This window comes from Triturus cristatus, chromosome 4_1, assembly GCF_964204655.1.
Source record: "Triturus cristatus chromosome 4_1, aTriCri1.1, whole genome shotgun sequence".
NCBI classification, from domain to species: Eukaryota; Metazoa; Chordata; class Amphibia; order Caudata; family Salamandridae; genus Triturus; species Triturus cristatus.
Window position 1 is genome coordinate 1,171,802,944 of NC_140585.1, and position 21,188 is coordinate 1,171,824,131.

At 46.0% G+C, this 21,188-nt stretch overlaps 1 protein-coding gene across 4 annotated transcripts in view; it reads right to left on the reverse strand.

The window, feature by feature from the left end:
• LOC146856280 (uncharacterized) overlaps positions 1-21,188 on the reverse strand; it is a 127,907-nt gene that overhangs the window by 22,159 nt on the left and 84,560 nt on the right. For all 4 annotated transcript variants that reach the window (XM_085654376.1, XM_085654377.1, XM_085654374.1 and 1 more), the window contains one exon: positions 19,018-19,116. In XM_085654376.1, the coding sequence (XP_085510502.1) occupies positions 19,018-19,116 (99 nt within the window). The remainder of the gene's footprint in view (positions 1-19,017; positions 19,117-21,188) is intronic.

The following is a 21,188-nucleotide window of genomic DNA, read 5'->3' on the forward strand; positions in this document are numbered from 1 at the left end:
CGGAGGCAGAGCAGCACCTTTCCCCCACCAGCAGCTCAAGTCAAAACACATCTGTGAAAAGTTTTCGGGTGGTTGGAGGTCCCAAGGAAATCTATGAGAGGGAGAGACAGCAAGAGAGATTGCAAGAGAGAGCAAGTGTTCACAAAGGAGAGAACCAGAAACAGAGCACAGGAGAGAGAGAGATAGATATAGATATAGAGGTGTAGAGGTAGAGAGGTGTAGAGGTAGAGAGGTGTAGAGGTAGAGAGGTAGAGAGAGGTAGAGAGGTAGAGGGGTAGATGTAGATAGGTAGAGAGAGGTAGAGGTAGAGAGAGGTAGCAAGAGAGAGAGAGAGGTGGAGAGGCAGAGAGAGAGGTACAGATGGATAAAGAGGCATAGAGAGGTAGAGAGAGAGGTAGACAGAGGTGGAGAGGTAGAGGTAGAGCGAGAGGTAGAGGTAGAGCGAGAGGTAGAGAGAGAGGTAGAGGGAGAGAGGTAGAGAGAGAGGTAGTGAGGCAGAGAGAGAGGTAGAGAGAGGTACAGAGAGATTTACAGAGAAGTAGAGAGGTACAGTGAGGTAGAGAGAGAGGTAGAGCGAGAGGTAGAGAGGTAGAGGGAGAGAGAGGTAGAGGGAGAGAGAGGTAGAGGGAGAGAGCGGTAGAGAGAGAGAGGCAGAGAGAGAGAGAGGCAGAGAGAGAGAGAGGCAGAGAGAGAGAGAGGTAGCGAGAGAGAGGTAGCGAGAGAGAGGTAGCGAGAGAGAGGTAGCAAGGTAGAGAGAGAGGTAGAGAGAGAGGTAGAGAGAGATAGAGAGAGAGAGGTAGAGAGAGAGGTAGAGAGAGCAGTAGAGAGAGAGAGGTAGAGAGAGAGGTAGAGAGGGAGGTAGAGAGGTAGAGAGAGAGAGAGAGAGGTAGAGAGATGTAGAGAGATGTAGAGAGGTAGAAAGAGAGAGGTAGAGAGAGGTAGAGGTAGATAGAGAGGTAGAGAGGTAGAGGGGTAGAGAGGTAGAGAGAGAGAGGTAGAGAGAGAGGGAGAGAGAGAGGGAGAGAGGTAGAGAGAGAAAGGTAGCGGGAGAGAGAGGTAGAACGGGCGAGAGAACAGAGAGAGAGGTAGAGAGGTAAAGAGCGGTAGAGAGAGTTAGAGAGGTAGAGAGAAGTAGAGAGGTAGAGAGAGAGAGGTGAGAGAGAAGAGAAGAGGCAGCTAAGGTAAAGAGCAGGAGAGACGGAAAGAAGGGGGAAGGGGGAAGGAAAGCATGGGAGAAGGAAGGCAGGTTAAGATGAGGACGGGCGTGTGACAGGAGGAAATAAACCAAGTGGGAGGGGTGGGAGGAGTGCGACCCAGAGCACACACAGCGTTTCCCTTGTGGGAGAAAGCAAGGGCACTATCTGGTTGAAAGTTAATTACAAACACATGGTTTCAAAGCTCGCTCCCGCAAGGGAATCGCTAAAAGTGCACGCGTTGCCATTGAAAGCAATGCAAAGCGTGCACGTTTTTGGCCTCAAAACGAATCATTTACAAGAGGTCTCCTCCTATGCAGCTCATGCGCGCAGCGTAGGCGAGACCTAAAAAGGGTATAAAATGAAACCTAAATGTTATAGACAAATCTCCATATTGGATTCAATCACCAAAGGTACGGCTAAAGCGATTTTAGCTAGATTATAGAATTACGTGGTGGAAAGTGGCATTCTATCTGAAATCTAATGTGGTTTTCATCAAGGAATGAGCACAGTTGAGCAGGGTTCGAATTTGGAGAGCTTATCACTTTCCCATCTTATAACAACAGCTACTCACATCAAAGGTCACATACTTGGCCCCTTGATCACCAATAACCCTAAATTCTCAATACTCCCCCATGCCCCAGTACCGTGGTCTGACTACTATTTAATTTTGTTTGTATTAGAGAAGGGGGAGGGAGCTACGACTAGCCTCCATCCCATGAAGATTGTCCCCCCCTCCCCAAGCGAGAAACTGGGCTAAGCTTAATGTAGAAACCTGGGTCGATTCCCTGTTGCCCTCTGGCTTTAGCTCTTACAGTAGCATTGAGAAAGTATATACTAACTGGGAAAGGTGGATTCATCAGTGTTTGGAGAAATCGGCTCACAAAATGAACCCTAAACCAATTAACGTCATCAAAAAGGCACCTTGGTTTAACTCTCAGCTAGCAGCATTAAAGAAAGGGTGTAAAAATCTGGAAAGGGAATGGAGAAAGACCTATGATCCCCAACTTAATGCTAAATATAAGGCAGCGATCAGAACCTATCATACCCAAATGAGAGATATACCGGCAGGGTTCTTTATCGACATGATATCACAGGCTCAGAACTCTTCCAAAGAGCTGTTTAAAGTGGTGAAATACCGGACCACAATTATATAAAACGCCCCTCAGCAGCAACCCTCAAAGGAAAAATGCAAGGCACTGGCCACCTTTTTTCACAAGAAGGTGACTGATATTTCTAGCTCCTTCCATGTTGAACCGAACACCTCCAGAGGCCATGCAATAGATCACGTGGTGGGGGTGACCCCTGCATTGACGCATTTTCCCGAACTGGATAAGGAGATGGCACAATCTCTCATGAAGGAAATCCAATCAGGCTCCCCTCTGGATCCCGTCCCTCCACCAATCCTTGTAAAGGCCATTGAGGCCCTTCTGTCATCTATTGTTGTCATGTCAAACCTCTCTCTACAGTCAGGCACAGTCCCCACACTATGGTAGCAGGCAATATTAAAACCAGTGCTAAAAAAAAATCAGTCTGGATGCTGCCCTGCCAGAGAACTTCCGACCAATACCACTTCTCTCATCTATTGGTAAAATTGTGGAGAAACATGTTAACAGAATACTGCCACAATTCCTGGAAGATCATCTTCGGTTGCACCCTACACAGATGGGGTTCCGTCCCCAGCACAGCACAGAATCAGCCCTGTCACTGGTGTCCGAAGAACTAAAAATGACCCTGGAAGGAGGAGCAGCTGCAATACTGCTCCTAGACCTAAGCGCAGCCTTCGATACTGTCGACAATGGCTTGCTGGCTAACAGACTCTGGGAAATCGTCATTCAAGGAAATGCCTTGAACTGTTTGGGGTCCTTCCTGGAGGTGAGGTCTTTCTGGGTTATGGAAGGCAGCCTCTTCTCTGATAGTAAGCCACACGTGCGGGGTGCCACAGGGCTCATCGCTTAGCCCCACGTTGTTTAATGTCTATTTGCGGCCGCTGGCGAACATAATTCAAGGAAATGGCATCTCAGTAAACTCATACGCTGATGACACCCAGTTGGTGGTGTCTCTCGACTTCAGCATCAATGGCGAATCAAGCCAGCTGGAGCCCTGTCTTAAACGGGTTCTCGAATGAATGACAGAGAGCTGTCTGAAAGTAAACGGGGACAAAACCGAACTGATGGTCCTCGACAATGTAGGGGTACCCAGGCTCCTGGCTAGCTGGCCACGCTGCCTAGGGAGCGCTTCAGTTCAGAGTACTGGTATCAAAAATGTCGGCTTCTGGATAGATAAGGAGCTCACCATGGATACCCAGGCAAACAAGGTGGCAGGTAATTGCTTTGGGCTGTTAACAATGCTCAGGAAAATCCTGGACCAAATTCCCCAACAGCTAAGGAAAACTGTAATGCACTCCCTGATCACGTCCCGCCTGGACTAGGGTAACACGCTCCTTTTGGGTGCTCCTAAGTATGTCGTCAATAAGTTACAGCTTGTCCAGAATGCAGCAGCTAGACTTCTGGGTCAGATCCCAATGAAGGAATCAGTGAAGAAGCATCGCAGACAGCTACATTGGCTCCATATTGAGGCGAGAATTAAGTTTAAAGTACTTTGCCTCACACATGGACCCATAAACAACACAGGGCCCAGCAAGATTAGAAATCTAGAAGGCCTATACCTCCCCAAGAGAAACCAGAGATCAGGCTCTGAGAGATTGTTAAACACTACCAGAAAAAAAAAGGGCCAGATGGGTGGGGGTGGGGGGGGAATAGCCTTTTACCACCTTGCCCCCAAGTTATGGAACTCTCTTCCTAGGGAGTTAAGATTCACAGCATCAGAATACACCTTCAGGAAGAAACTAAAAACCTGTTTGTTTAATGAGTGCGACTAACCTCCTCTTTTCTTCCTTCTCTGTGTTTGTGCTTAGTGCTGGGAGGCCTTCGGGTAGCCATGCGCTCTATAAATCCTAATAATAATAATGATAATAATAGTAATAACACCCATCTTGGGGAAATATGTCAAGGCCAGGAGAGGTGCCATCCATATGGCTTGTATGGACCTCTCCAATGCCTTTGAGACTCAGAACCAGTCAAACATTTGGGCCATTTTGGCAACTATAGGGGAAAAGGCTCCTTTAATTTAATTTTTCAGGCATCATCATGCCGGTACTGTGGTAAAAGAGTGGTATGGACAAAATGATGAGTGTTCTATAAAGTTTACCTCCATCCGGGAAGTAAGACCAGGATGCATATTAACTCATTTCTTATTTCTTGTATATATTGATGCACTTGAAAAACACTTGACCATCTGAGGGAAAGATATCCCTCCGATTGGCAAACATCCAGTACCCATCCTCACTTTTGCAGACAATGCAGTCCTTTTTTGAGAACTGCAAATTGGCTACAACTTCTTCTTTGCCCATTTTACTTCTTTTATGCTTTGAGCTGGACCTTAAAGTTAACTTAACTAAATCTTTTATTCAGATTTGTGCCCCAAAGAATACAAAATCTATGCAGCACAGAATTGGAGATCAGCCTTTGGTTAAAGTTGACCGGTTTGATTACCTGGACATTCCCTTTGATGGTTATCCTGAGTTCACTTGCTCAAGGTGAGGTGCATACAGCTTGAAAGGGCAATAAAGGGTGTTTTTCATCACATTTCCTCTCCAGCATAAACCGATAAATGTAATGACTAATATCCATTGTAGTAAGTGCATGCCAGTTGGGATGTATGGCTCGGGGGAGTGTATATACACCATTCTGTTGCTCTCCAGAGGCTTGAAAACAACTTCCTACGTGGGCTTTTTATAGTCCCACAGAGTACAGGTGTATGTCATGTAGAAAATGGATTGGGCGATATCAAAGACATTGTGAGAAAGGCCCTATTATTATAATGGCTTAGGATACGGTGAACCCCTGAAGCTGACTTTTTAGGATTGATGGTTGACGATTGTTTGGCCTATGACAAGAGTGATAAAATTCCATGGTTACACTGTTTGGAAGAGATGTTTACTAGGACTAGATTTCCTCAATATTTTAAACCCAGATATGTTTGAATGAGCATCCAAACTTCTCAAAACTATTTACTTGAATTACTGTGACAGGAAGAAAAAGTAAAAAGATTTATGGTTGAAATCTGAATGTGCTTTTCAGCTTCTGACTCAGGCTAAAGACTTTGCTTAAAATATAATGGCCATCGATAACACCAGCAATTCAGGTTTTATTTAACAAAATTCTGTTAAAGAACAGTTCACTTTCTTGTGGCTTTCCCTGTTCAAGGTTCTTGGTTTCCATCAGTGCTCATCTGTTGTGTGATCCTATGTTAGAGCAATCTACTCATCACTTTTAACTTTTTTGCACACTGTACAAACCAATACGCAAGCAATTTTTGCTCCCTCTGTTTTAGGTGCATGAGCCCTGTACCCCTACAGTGTCTAGACCAATGTTTAGACATTGTAAGTGCAGTAATGCCATTAAGAGTATATGGTGGTGGGAGTTTGTTACTACGAACTCCACAGTACCATAATGGCCTTACTGAAAACTAGGAAGTTTGATATCAAACGTCTCAGCACATTAAACCAACACTGAGGCCAGTGTGGGATTTAATGAAAAATGCACTCAGAGAGCATCCTAGAGATGCCCCTGAAAAACGACCAGTGTCTGGTGGGTTTCCTGACTGGTACACACCAGCCTGCCACCACGAGACATGTATCTGGACCACTGGGGTGGAAACCTTCATTCCCCGAGCCAAGAAACAAAGCCTTACCTGGCTGGAGGTTGTAGGATTCTGGCTATGTATATACTTAACCAAAGTGAGGTACAGTGTGCAGAGTCCAGTGGAACCCCAAAGGTAGGCTGAGGTAAAGTTAGATAGCACCTCACTCTCTATTTGGGGTAGTGTGGTCGAGGAGTAAGGCAGTATCAGAGGAAAGTGTTAAGCATTTGTTGTACACAAATTAATTCACACACTCAAAGACTGACCTTCAGACCAATTGTATTTGTATAGAAATATTCTTTTAGTTATTTTATTTTCTAGAACCAAGCAAGCCTGGCACAGGTAAGCAATACATACTTTACAGTAGTAATGCAATTGAAATACAGTTTGAATGATAATCGTATATGCACTTGGGTTTAATTTACAGTATGGATGCTGAGAAATGCAATACTTAGTAAATGCAGTACAAACACTTGAATAGGCTTTTTAGTAAAATAGCAGGTAAGTAACTTTTGAGATTACTAGGCTTACACATAGTAGTATAGCTAGATACTACTCTGGGACATATCCTGAAAGCAGGTAAGTAAAATCGTTTTTGTTAGATTATGCAATTTTAAAGAATTTCTTTAGTTTCTCAAACTCCACAGTTAAAAACTTTTCACAGAAAAACAGTCAATGTCCTATGGAGGAAAATAGTGCTATCGGTTTTGAGGTAAGTATATGGTAGTGGGAGTTGAGGTTCTGGGGGTAGACTCAGGGGTCCCCCAGGGTCATGGATGCACTCTAGTTACACCCTCAGCGGCACTAGGGCGGCAGGGTGCAGAGTGCTGAGGCCCAATGTTATCCAACAGGGCATAGGGGGCCTCCTGTTGGTGGCTGCTGGCAAGCAGGCCACTTGGTTTTGGGAGCAAAGCTCCTGGACTTTAGCTCAGGGCAAATGGGGAAACAAAATAGCACCAAAGGTGCACCCACAGCGGCACTAGGGCGGCCGGGTGCGGGGTGCTGTTTCGATGTCGGGTGCCCTGTTGTTTTCAATGAGGCACCTCTGGTTTCCAAAGGCACTGCAGTCTTAGGGACGAAGGTCTTCTGGGTGTGACCACCACTTTGAGAGTTAAGTTTGGAAGTTAGGGGTTAGTTATGCACTGTCGGTTTGGGTACACAAGGCTGTGGGGCATCAGGTGCAGGCGTGCCTTTTGGGGTCAGATCTTACCAGCTCCTGGTCGCGGTTGGGGGGACCTTCTGGAGGCTTGAGGCAAGTCAAGGGGTCGACGGTTCTTGGGTCAGGATCACCGGGGTGAGCTCCTCGTGGTATTTGCCCACTCGAGCTCAGGCCGTCGACGGCTGGTGCAGAGTGGGGCAGATTTGCAGTGCGTAGCCCGAGCTAGAGTTTGCAGATGAACAAATCCGGTGTTCACTGGAGACAAAGTCTTTAGTTGAAGGCAGGCAGGTTCTCCGGGGTTTTCGAGGTTGCTGGCTGCAGGACACACCGGGAATTCGCAGGAGCAGGTTTGAGGTGGAGACAGGCCGGTAGGGCTGGGGCCAAGTCAGTGGGCATCTTCCTCTTGTTAGCTGCTGCACAGCTGTTAGGTCCTTCTTCTTCTTCTTGTTTCTTCTTGTCTGAGGAAGCAAGGTTCAAGGGTGCCCCTAAATACTAGATTTAGGGGTGTTACAGGTTGGTAAAAGGCAGGGACAAATGGGTCCCTTCCCTGGGGTGGGTACATCCCCTATTATGCCATCCTCCAGTGGGAGGGGGCATGAGCCTGTCCTTGGTTGGCTGAGTCCCCCTATCTGCAAGATGCCGGGGACTGAGAGTTGTGCTTCACCTCGCCTCCCCCACCTGAGGGGTGGAGTTGGCAGAGGTGGGCACACCTCTCTTCCTCACTTGTTTTTCCCGTCAGTTCTCCCGCCCAAAGTGGGTGTCAGAACCAGTGGGGCCTAGTTCCCCTTCGTGAACCCTGCCATTGCTGGGGGAGGAGGCTTGGCACCTCATCCCAGGATGTGCATGGTTTCAGGCCCCAGAGAGCAGCAGGCTCTCGACCCAGGGGTCCAGAAACATGTCTGGTGGTGTCAGCTGAAAGCAGCCACTCAGCCTGGACACTAGTGGTAGGTTAGTTTTCAGGGGGCATCTCTAAGATGCCCTCTGTGTGCATTTTTCATTAAATCCCACACTGGCATCAGTGTGGGTTTAATGTGCTGAGAAGTTTGGTATCAAACTTCTCAGTTTTAAGTGTAACCATTATGGTGCTGTGGAGTTCGTAATGACAAACTCTTAATGGCAGCACTGCACTTACAATGTCTAAGAATGGACTTAGATAATGTAGGGGTACAGGGCTCCTGCACCTGTACCCTCACCACTGGTATAGTGCACCCAGCTAGAGAGGTGGCTGATCTATGCCACGACAGTGAGTTGAAGGCATGGCACACAGAGGTGTGTGCCATGTTGACTCTTTACTTTGTTCTGTATCAAAACATGCGGCCTGCAAAGGCAGTGTGTGTGTGTAGAGGTACAGGGCCTCTAAGGGTGGAACAATAAGTGCTGCAGCCCTTAGAGGTCTTCCCCGGTCGCACTGCCCTGGGTACCGGTGGTACCATTTACCAGGGGCTGACCTGAGGCCAGAGATGCCAATTGGGTTAGTTTTGGGAAAAGAACACAGGCCCTGGGAACCTGATTGGCAGGGACCCAAGGCACATCAAGTGAAAGTGCATCAGTAGTCTGGCAAACAGTGGGGGGGGGGGTTACTGCAACAGAAACCCACTTTCCTACAGAGGTAGTCACACCGTCCCCAGGTCAGGAAGAGCAATCTGTGGCAGAAGAGCTTCAAAGTCCTTGCCACCTTTGTAATGTGACCCCCAGCATCTCCTATCAGGAGCAGGCTCCCTTCCTGTCTCCCCTCCTTTTCGGCGGGAAGACAGGCGGGAAAAATTAGAGCAGCCTAGAAGGTGTGCCCACCTCTGCCAACCCCACTGCTCAGGTGGGGGAGGAAATGTGAAGCCCAGTCTTCATTGCCCGCCACCTTGCAGATGGCAGGTACTCTCCAATCAGGATTAGGGATTGTGCCCACTCCCCCACATAGGGTGAGCACAACTAGGGTGTAGTCACCCTAAGGTCAATAGCCCATAGGCTACTGGCCTCAAAACCCCTAAAACGCCCCCTAAATACAATATTTACAAGTGGCAGCCCTGAACCAGGGAGACAGATGCTTGCAAAATAAGAAGAAGGACAAAAGAAGATGCCCAGCCGAGGAGACTGCAGAGAAGAACTGACTTGGCCCTAGCTCTACCGGCCCTCTACAGTTTCCAGAGATCCTGCGACAAAAGTCGCCTTGTTCTGCAGCCAGCGACCTCCAGAACCCTGGGAGCACTGATTGCCTTCAACAAAGAATGGATCTCCTGTGAACAGCAGTGCTGTTCAAAAGAAACTCCCAAGATAGACTCTGAGCCTGCTGAGGACAAAGAAACCCGACGCGTGGACCCACTACTGCACCTGACGCCTATGGCCTGAATCTGGGTGGCCCACCGGTAACAGCGAGGTCCCCCAGCGTGTCCAGAATCCAAGTCCATCGTGGGTTGACCCTTCCATGACTCCCCGATGTCGCCTGCAGCCTCTGCACGGAGACCCCCTCCAACCGCGAGTGGCCCAGTAAGGTGAAATCTGACCTCAAAAGACACCCCAGCATCCAGCCGCCCTACGCCCTGGAGAAGAGAACCCGAGGTGAACTTATGTCCCCGGGCCTTCCAACTTACCTGCCTAGCTGTTGATTACTGCCGGAAGCCTTCCTGGACCGAGCATACAGCTAAAATCTAAAAGCAGAAACTCCCATTGAAAACAACTGGGCACTCGATGCCAAAACAGCACCCTGCACCCAGCCGCCCCTGCGTCGCTGCAGGTGCACCTTGTGTGCTAACCCCGGATCCCCCTTTGTCCTGAACTTAACACCAGGAGCTTTGCTCCTACAACCTTGTGGCCTACTCGTGAGCAGCCACCAACCGAAGGCATCCTATCCCCCATCGGATAACAATGGGGCTCAGCACTCTGCATCCAGCCACCCTAGTACCGCTGAGGGTGGTCTGAGAAGTGCATGCTTGACCCTGGGGGAACCCTGGTTCTAACCCCAGAATACCAACTCCCACAAAGAAGTACTTACCTGCAAACCATTAACTTAATTTCCTCCGATAGGACTGCATTGACTGCTTTTCTTTAAAATTGTTCTAAGTGTGGAGTTGGGTTGTATGGAATATTGAAAAACTGCATATGTACTAAAAGTTAATTACTTACCTTTTGTCTAGGAGATGTCTCAGTGTGATATCTAGGCATATCACACTGATTAGCAAAAGTATTCTGAAAAGTAATCTGAAAAGTAGTGTACATAGTAATCTGTAAAGTGACTAAAAAGTAATTCCGAACTGTTGACTTACCTGTAATTCAATCAACTACATTTGAACCTACATTCAACTGTAAAACACTGCATAAGATTTTGCAAAGCATTTATTTCACTTTCCTGCACCAAGCTTGGCTTAATTCCAGGAATAAAATAACTGAATAATATTTTTGATACAAACAAATTGGTCTGAGTTCAGTCTTTGTGTGTGTGACATCATGTGCTGCCTGAGTGTGTACAACAAATGCTTAACACTGCCCTCTGATAAAGCCTTACTGCTCGCCCACACTACTACAAATAGAGAGTAAGGTGCTATCTACTTTCACCTCTGCCTATCTCTGGGGTTCCACTGGACTCTATGCACACTATACCTCAGTTTGGTATAGTATATACAGAGCCAGCATTCTACAATTTTGCCTTAATTTATTGAAGTTTTAACATTTTTATTTTCAAGAGTGGTTGTATTTGATGAATTATGATTAAAATGTTTCTAAAATTTTAGTTTATGTTGTTATGACAAATTGTTTAATGGATTTTATGCCAAATAAAACTTACTATTAATTGACTGACCAGCAGAAAAACATCTTCCATCATCACTTATTGAATTCTCAATCTGTAGGAAACCAGCCATATCTGTGGGCTTCCATGGATGGGGAAAAAGCCTTTGAGATATTACACTGGGATTACCTATTCATGGTTCGAGAAGAGAGTGGCTTTGGGGAAGAAATCACAACAGATCAAATTGCTTTATAGGGAAACTACATTTCTAGTGAGAACCACATCATTTCTGAATCCAGAACGGAGAAATCAGCAAGGATGTCGAACGTCCTCTCCCTTATTTGCAATAGCGATCAAACAATTGTCAGCAATAATTTCTATGGAGGGTCAGAAAGAGGCATCAAAGAGGCATGGTTTTGGATGACTATAAACATGCAATCTTGTTATATGCCAAAAATAAATAAACAATTTATCTCTGCCGTGCTACCACAGGCCTTGAGCTAACCAGGAAGAGACTGTCAGCCTTTGGTAAATTGACCAGCTTAAAAGTCACTTTAGAAAAATAATGTCTATTCTTGCTCTAGATTGCAAGAGAAACTTGATTTACTAGCCCCCGGCAATGTTTGTTTGATAAGAAAACATTATGTTAAAATTTTTAGGGGTACAGCTATAAGACACTGACTCTAAACCATGTGATGGGAAAAATGATCAAGAGGCTATACTCATCTAAATAATCTATTATGTTCTGGGAGAAACTGCCTTAAATAGTACTGTGCAGCGTCACCACATCAAAGCTGATGATGCCACATTTTGTTGTGAAGCTGTACTTAATACTACCACCAGGCATCTTCATGTCTATTCACACTGCATTGGAGGAATTAATTTGGGGCAATGGCAGATACAGGTTTTGATTAAGAAAGATGAAAGTACCTCTGAATGAAAATCATTTAGGTCCTCCAAATATGGAGGCCTGTTACTGAGTTGAACAAATTTAGTGGGTCGGTTGATGGTTCGTGGGGAAACAGATGAAAGAATATACTCAGATTAGATACTCTACCATAGACACAATTCTGTCAGCGGCAATGTTCGTCCTGGTAGTCAAATTATCTTGTAACATTTGCCTTGTAAACAAAGGGCATCGCTAAAGGCAATGTCTCAAGTGCACACACGCCAATTGTATCAGTACCATTGTGGTGTTACCCAAGGTTTAGGGAAAATCAAAGCTAGCACCACACAGTTGTGGACGGAGTAGGGGTTGTGCAGAGAAGCCGACTTCTTTGAAGGCAAATCATTCCACATTTACTGGATTTAGACAACAATACTTAATACCTGAAGGCCAATTGTTTACGTACGGCTTTCATGTGAAGGTGACTCAAATGTCCTGGGGATGTGACAGGTTCTCCAACTCATGATTTTCTGAGCTCACTTTTAAGACTGGGTGATTTCTAGAAGTTAATCGCATGACTATACAGTACTAATCAGAACACCAATAAAGTCACACTGCAATGCCTGAGAAACAAATTGACAGTGACTCTGGGTAGAGAAGTGACATCCTCCACTCCAAGCTTTCAAGTCAAGTTAGCCAAGTTATATAGCAATTGAAGATTCACACTAATTAATCAGACTGACCTGACATTTCAACACATAAACCATATATTTCAGACAATATCACAATTGCCCGAGGTGGACTACAGCATATGTTATTGATCAGCAATTCCATAAAATAATACTTTTAGAAAGTTATTGTCTCAGTAACAGAACACACCAATCTTTTTATAACCTGAGGTTTGTAAACTATTCTTCAAGCCCAGACCCAAAATATGAAAACTGGAATTCAAATTCAAGGATTTGGCATTATTACTGGCCAAGATGGGATGGAAATACTATTGACCCAACCTCTCCACATATGGAGCAGAGAACCATAGAATTGCCCATACACTGAAATTACTGCCATTTTACAACAACAGTAGTGAAGTGTTGGTGGTGCATTAGTGACAATCTGCAACACTGTACGAATCATTTTGCTTGGGACGAATGACAGCCCCCTATTGCCTCATAGCTAAGAGATCGCTAAGCCATTCATAATTACGTCTCACATCCAGGGAAAGAAATAAACAAGCATTGGCATAGCCAATAGGTCTCGCCTTTGGGACCTTATAAGTATTTAGGAAATGCAGCACATTATGTTGGGTACTGTACTATCAAATGTTCTTTTGCGCGCAAAACAACTGGTTGCATAAAGCCGAATCCATTACCGTTCTATTGAAAAGCGTCAGCCATGTCACATGTGAGTGATCACGATAAAGATTGCAGAATCCGTACGCTTCAGTTACTCTATTTGCAGCTCTCTTACCTAGTTCTGGTTGATTGATTGTTAGGCAGAATTCGCCTGAAACACCACCGACTGCAAAACCAATGCTGCGAGAAGTTGTCATTTGACCATCTCATTCAAGAGAGGGCCCACCCCTTGCAATGTCTGCAGCAACCTAGTCAGAAGCGGATTTTCCCCGTGGGCGGGCAAGAACACGACGCACTCCCGTGATACAGAGATGTGTTTTATTTCAATGCAGAAGTTAGCCTCGCCCACTCCTCTTCTAAGAAGCGTAGGGGTAACATCCTATAGGTGGGAGAGTGTGAGGGATATCGAAAGGGTGGTCTATTCCTCATCTCACACTCAAATTATTTTTTTTTGCAAGGGGGAGAACTTCCATCATTCAGATAGTGGATCTAAGCATAACTGAAGCGAATTATTTTTTTTAGCAAGGAGGAGAACTTCCATCATTCAGATAGTGGAAGCTAATTATTTTTTTTAGCAAGGGGGAGAACTTATCATTCAGATAGTGGATCTAAGGATAACTGAATTATGTGCGAACTACTGAGGAGCACGACCCACAAAACAAGCAGGAAGTGGGATAAGGGAGGGGTAGGGCACGTCACGCGCACTAAGGCGGAGAGAGGCACGCAGGCTGGCAAATGGTGTGCAATTTGTCGGCCGCTTTGATGTTCTCAGTGGCCGCGCGGCTCACTGAGAACATCAAAGCGGCTGTGAAAGTGATCACGCAGGCTGACAAATGGTGCGCACGCCGCTTTGCTGTTCTCAGTGGCCACGCGGCTCACTGAGAACATCAAAGCGGCTGAGAAAGTGATCACGCAAACTGACAAATGGTGCGCGCGCCCGGGCACATGCACTGTAGCTAGAGGCCTGAAAAAAGCCACTAGTTAGCAGTTCCAAAACCCGCTTACTAAAACTCTTGCCAGAGCAGCGCTACAGCGCTGGCTCAGGCGGGACCTAAAAAGGAGTACTGCTGGGATGGTTCCGGACCCGATGGTGGCATGGTGCACAGCATGTGTATCCAGAAAATTCTTCAAGCTGCTAAACTACTTCTACAGGTAAGTAGCCATTTCATTTCAGAATACAAGAGCAATTTAGTGAATTTTCTTGCTTTTAATACAGTGAATGGATTTTCCCAGTAGGTTGTTTTTTGTGATTAATAATGGCATGCAGGAAGAACACATTGCTACATTTAGAATGACTGAGCCACCTATTTGCCATAGACACATCCAGGAATGAATACTATCAAAACATTAAGGGGACAATTACAAAGGTAAATGAAGATCTTTTGCTGTGATTCAAAGTGAAACTGGAGGCCACTGCATTATTTAAGTACTTCCCTTCAGTGCAAGGGACTACTACTGCAACATTTGTATTGTTAAGGGCCTGGCAGATCGCTCAACAATACAGTTTTACAAATAACATGGAAATCTGAACATGCATTGACAAAGTCAAAAACATGGTAGCCAATGCTTGTTTATTTATCATTTGTAATGTGTTTTTTGTTTTGTTTATTTTTAGTGCATTCATATTTTGTAGCATCCACTTCCATTTAAAATAGCAGTTAACCTCATGGATGCTCAGGACGGCTCCCGGCCGTCATGAGTCACAGTAGAGCTGTTGCCGCTCCGCCCACGCGCGGCTAATTCCCCGCCTGTGTGGGTGAATTAATTGGTGGGCGGAGTACAGATGGCTCCCGGACGTCATGAGCACATGCCCACCGTGATTTATGATGTCCGGGAGCCGTCCTGGGTACCCGAGTGCCACGCCCAGCACCGCCCCCCCCCTCGCACTGCGGCGGAATTTGCCACGCGGCGAAGGGGCTAGAAAAATCTTTCCCTTGCTTTCATTGCACCTTTATGGCTTCTGAGTAGGAAAATACTACCCAAGTTTCAGAACATTTGGGAGACTTTTTATGAATACTGTTTTGGAAATTCACTTTTTTTGCAGTTTTTTTCTGGCATGAGCCTGGCGCAAAGACATAAGAGCGCTTTTCAATAGCGTGACAGGTATGCCAAAACGTGGGCCCCATGCTCCCCGTGCCACTAGAACTGAGCTATATGTGGCTGATGAGCAACACCTGGATAAGCTATACCTGGCTAATGAGCCCTAATGAGAGCAAAACTGGTCCTGGGTTGCTTAGGTTCTGGTTCAGGGAGGACTTGGCCAGGCAGGTATGGCTGGACTGTTCCCATTGGATCAGGAGCGAGACTGATTTGCCTATGGCTGGGACCAAGGTTAGGTGGCATGGTGGGCAAAAAACAACAGATTGGGATGAGGCCAAGCGATTGCCAGTGGCTGAGATTAATTCAAGCATTCGATCCATCACTTTGTTCCTGATGGAATTTATAACAGAACTAGACTACATTACAAATTTGTAGATCTCTCGTAGTTGTCTGTCTGTGAAGACTGCTTGTGGACCATTGCAAAATTTAAAGCCCGTCAATTATTTACCGTGGCTGACATTATTGTGTCTCCCATTTGCTTGCTTCTTTTATGATGGCTTGACTTCCTCTTCTTGTTTCTGTCCCCTCCCCCCAAAAGCATACTGGATGACTTTGATTGGATGATTTGTTTTGTTCTACTTCTCAGATTTATGGAACTACTTTTTTCTTTTTCTTTCAGCACTTAATGAAAGCACACATGTTAAAGCAGTTCTCTCATGTTTTGCCACACAACACCTGTGTATTCCTCGTTGCTCCACCCTCTTTCCAAGCTCATCCACTTCTTACCCCAACCCTCCCTAACTTTCCTTCATTATTTTGTTTTGGCCTCCCTGGGCCTCGCCTAAAAGGCCTCTGCTACTTCTCTGACACTTGCACACTCCACGGTGAAAGCCGCCATCTTTCCCATTGCTCCCTAAACCCCTTGCAGTCTTTTACAGGACTCTGTGGCTACCATTTGCTTTTGGGCCACTATGCAGTGCAAAAAGCACTTTCGTGCAACTAACATTTTATTAATTTACCCATCCAAATGTCGCTTGCCATTTAGGATCAGTAAATGAGGAGACTGATTTTTAATGTTGATTTTCCTGATGGATTCAACTCCCCGAAAGAGCTTCAACTTATTGAAAGAGGTCGCAAGTGCTTAATACAATACATCCACTAATAAAAAAACTCACCAACACTCAACATCTAGAATAGTAGACAATATTTGAGGTGACCTGGTTAGTCCAGAACTAGAGAACGATTATATGGAATGCCATAGTTGAATATTACTTTGCTTGACATTAAGCGAACACTTGCATTGTTTGAAATTAGAAAACCCTATATTTATGAGCATTTATTTGTACTGATATACACACTCGAAAATCAATTAAACCAATTAAAAAAAAGAGCAAGCTGGATAAGGTGGTGAGGCCAATGATGTGCTTTTGAGGGTGCCTGTTAGACTTGGGGGTCTCTAGTTGGCACAGGTATGCACTTGTGACAAATAGGGACCCTCTCCTCTAGTCAGGGTAAGGGGGTACACTCCTAAAATAACCCCTGCTCACCCCCTTGGTAGCTTGGCACGAGCAGACAGGCTTATCTCAGAGGCAGTGTGTAAAGCATTTGTGAACACGTACAGTAACCAAGTGACAACACTACAGATGGACACCACACAGGTTTTTATAATAAAAATAGGTATTCTTTATATAGATTTACCACAAGACCATTAAACAACAAAAATACACAATACTGTTACTTTAGATGGTAAGATTTTGCTTAGTTCTCTTAAGTTCTTAAATGCGACACTTTAAGTCAATGTATCTTTTAGATGCGACACGCAGGGCAACGAAAGTGTTGCAACGATGTTGATGCGATGAAGATTTTGGTGCAAAGAAATAAAGACGTGAAGATCTTTCAGATGCGATACGCTTCTCCGGTGTTGCAAGAAGACTCGATGCTTCAGCGGCGACACACTATGCGATGCGACGACAGCGGCCTTGGCAGCGACACTCTTCTCCGAAGTTTGCGAGACGCTTCCGCTCGATGCGATGTTGCAGCGGCGACACCCCTTTACGCGATGCGACAACAGCAGCTCCGACGGTGGCACGCTTCTCCGTGGATGCGAGGCGCTTTTCTTGATGCGGTGCAATGCGTCAGCTACGATGGCTGCGATGGCGACACACTTCTTCGGCGTCGCGATAAACTTCCTGGATGATGCGAGACGCTTCCGCTCGATGCGATGCTGCAGCGGCGACACACTTTACGAGATGCGACGACAACAGCTCCGACGGCGGCACGATTCTCCTTCTTGAGTCGCGCTTCCAGCTCCTTGCGACACGCAGTCCCTCAGAAGGCCCAACAACAGCAGCGGGTACTTCCAAAGAACACTGGGGAGCTGGGGGGTGAAGTCTGTTGTTCCTGAGACTTCAGCAGGAGGCAAGCTCTTTTCCAAGCCCTTGGTGGTCCTTCACAAGTTGAGCAAAAGTACACACGAAGTTCCTTTCTCCTCTCTTTGGCAGTAAGGCAACCACTGCAGCCCAATCCCCCAGGTTCTGGGATAGTTTCCTCCTCAGCTTCTTCTGGTTCCTCCCTCAGCAGATGTTCTTCTTGTTTTCCCAAAGTGATCTAAATTCTTGCGATCAGGGTCCCAATATTTATACCCAGAAATCCTTTGTCCTCTGAGGGGCCTTTGCTCAGTCCAAACTAGTTCCTGAGCACTCTGTTTACCAGACTTCTCCTTTCCTTTCACAGTATAGGGCAGAAACATTAGACGCCCCACAGTAGGTGGAGCCAGCATTGTGGAAGGCAAGTACAGCCCTGGAGCACTTTGTTGACAGGATTCCTTCTCTTCATTCACTGTGCAGAGCAGAGACATCAGACGTCCCACAGGGGGTGGAACCAGCACTGTGGGGGGCAGACACTGTCCTATTCAGGTCCCAGGTGCAATTCCTCCCTCCCATCTAGATGCAGATCTCTCTATTCACCACTGGGCGGACTCAGCCTGTCTCCGGGAATTCCCCAGCCCTGTCACTCAAACTCCAGACAGGGAATACACAGCCTAGCAGAGGCAGGTTTGAAATGTTAGACAAGAAAATGCCTACTTTCTAAAAGTGGCATTTTCAAACACAGAATGTTAAAACCAACTTCACTAAAATATGTATTTTATCATCCTGAGTTCAGGCATACTAAATTCGAATTTCTACCATGTTCTCTGAGTCAGTTAGGATTATAAAATGTAATAACCAAACTGCCCATTCTGGCCTATGGAGAACAGGTAGCCTTGCAATAGTGAAAAACCGAAAATGGCTGTAATGCACTATTAGAACATGCCACACACACCAGGGCATGTCCTACCTTATCCTTACAATGCACCCTGCCCTTGGGCCTACCATAGGGGTGTCTGATATGAAGAAAAGGGAAGGTTTAGGGACTGGCAAGTGGGTGCACTTGCCCAGTCAGCATGACAGTACCAGACTGCACGCAGGCTCTGCAATGGCAAACCTTAGACACATGTTTACAGTCTGCTTCTGTGGGTGGCACAACCAGTGCTGCAAGCCCACTAGCAGCATTTGGATTTACAAGCCCTGGGCACTCCTGGTGCACTGTACTAGGGTCTGACAAGTAAACCAAACCAACCAATCATGGAATCACAAATCATACATCAAATTTACAATAGGGAGCACTTGCACTGTGGCACTGGACAGCAGTGGCACAGTGCCCTGAGCAACTAACCACAGCAAAAAATACATGAGGCACAGCGAAAAAATGGAAGGGAGATTCACGCCAATGTGCCAGGTCTAACAGTGCCACTCCGAGTAAACCAAGCAAAGTCTTTAATTTAACTTAACAATTGCTACCCCATTAAATAAATCTGTAGAGTTGTGTTTTGATTGCATTCAATCAAAACATGAGCATAAAATAGTTTTGGTTGTTGAGAGACATTTTAAAGTTGTAATCTAATCCACACATTGTGCCTTCCTTACCCAAGGTGCTGTGAATGCTTTCTCTTTTCCCACAGTCCTCGACGTTGAGAGGATACAATTCTCCAACTTCATTGATGCCCACAGTGGCACCTTCATGTCCTGTAATAAGATAACAGTCTTATGTACATGTGTGTCTAAGATCTGGAGCTCAGTACATGCCATTGCAAACTTACAATGGAGAAAGCTTACCTAAGTAAAAGAGAGAATACTGTTTGGTGACATAATAATTACTGGGAATATTGAAGGGAGAGCTTGTTATGGATGCATGCAGGCTATCCTACAGTAGGAAAGCAGTGCCGGGGCATATGGAAGTTAGGGTGCCAGATTTTCAGGAGGAAGAATGGGTGCGAACAGTAGCTAACATTATTGGTTTTGTCTGGAAAGCTGTGCCATTAGGAGTGTTTTATAAATTATAGATCTGTATACTAACAGAGCACTGATGATGACCACACAATACAGATACTTTAGTCAAGAAAGAACTGTGAAGAGGGTAGTACATGCAGAAAAGGACAGATTATTGAACATCTTTTGTGAGACACTCAAGGATTTCCAGATGCAGGCCAGTTAGCTTCTTCTAGACTGGAGCCATCCAGAACAAAGGGGGCTATTTAGAGTTTGGTGGACAGGGTATGCTGTCACATCTGTAGCAGAGTACCCTGTCAGCCAAAGTTATGCGGAAGATCATACTCTAATTTGAGTCTGGCAAACACTTATATTTTTACCAGCGGAGTCCCCACTGGTTCTGTCAGCAGAAACCTTAGACCTAGGGCCTCGGGGGCATTAGACCATCGGTCTGAATACCACAGAACGTCTGCACTATAAAAGGTGAACAATGTGAAAAGCCAGGCATTCCTCATTAGCACAAAACAAAAACTACCCCACACCCTGCAATTTAAACTTTGAGGCCTCACAGACATTATTTTCTTTGGATTTCGAAAACAAACTTCTGCTTTTGAAGTTTGTTTTGAGAAACAATAAAGTTTGCTAAGCGGGTGCATAAATCATGGCTGTTGCTCAACGAATTTCAGTGTCTTCAGAACAGTCGCCAGAAGGCACCGAGATCTTTGCCAGGCAGACAAGAGATCTTTATTACGACGGGCAGAGGTTATGACCTCCATTACCCTGGAGTGATTGGGACTATCCGCCAAACACAAAAGAACTCCCTCAGTTTGCTGTTTTTTCAGGTTTTTTAACGGAGAACAGTTGGAGCATAGGAGGGTGATTTTGGACAGGTTTCTCTCTTTTTGAAGCTTGAGTGCTTTGGATGCGGTAATATGGAAGTTGAAAATGGTGAGAGTGGCTCTGAGCGGAGCAGAATGTGAAGGGCATAGAGCATGGTGTTTCTAGATTGTTCTTGACAGGTCAGAGTATGTATGTATGTTGAAATGTGAAGGGTTCACTTGTACTGTCAGTAACACCAATAAAGGGAAGTAGTGACAACTTTTCCGATTCTTAGCAGCGGTAGAGGCAGCTGGGCTACTTACAGCCTTATTATAAGTTTGGCGGTCCATGGACCGCCAGATCCGTGGGGGCACGGCAGTGGCGGTCCAGCCACTGCCACTCCGGCAGTCCAAAAACCGTATTACGAGTTGTGCGGTCGGACTGGCATTTCACTGCCACAGCTGCCAGGGAACCGCCGTTCCCTGTCAGTGGTGCGGCAGTCTGAGGACTAAAATATGCTTGGTGGTGCCCTGAGGCACCGCCATCATGTTACGAATTTTCTCACCGCTAGCGCTCTCCTGGAGGTTCTTACACCATGAAAAGGCTGGTGGTGAGGAAAGAAAATGGGCCCTCAGGGCCCCCTCTTGCCCTTGTGCACGGGGTGCATGCAGGGGGGCACATGTTGTGCCCCCCTGTATTTCTGCACCACTAGTTCCTGCACAGGAAGAAATGCACGACATGGTGCATTTCTTCCGGAGTGGGAACGTGCACTTGCGGTCCTGTGGTGGTGCTGTTTCTGGCTCACAATAAGCCTTTAAACAGCACTGCGGTGGTACTGGCACGCCGCCTGATCCTCCAGACCACAAAATTACTTGAAATCTGGAGGGTGGCGGCGACTCTTGGGGGTGGGGGAGTGTGGCGGTGGCGTGACACCCGCTCCCGCAACACTGAAAGTCGTAATCAGGCGCTTAATGTTTAGTAGCAATTTAAAAATTAGTCTTGGAGAAATT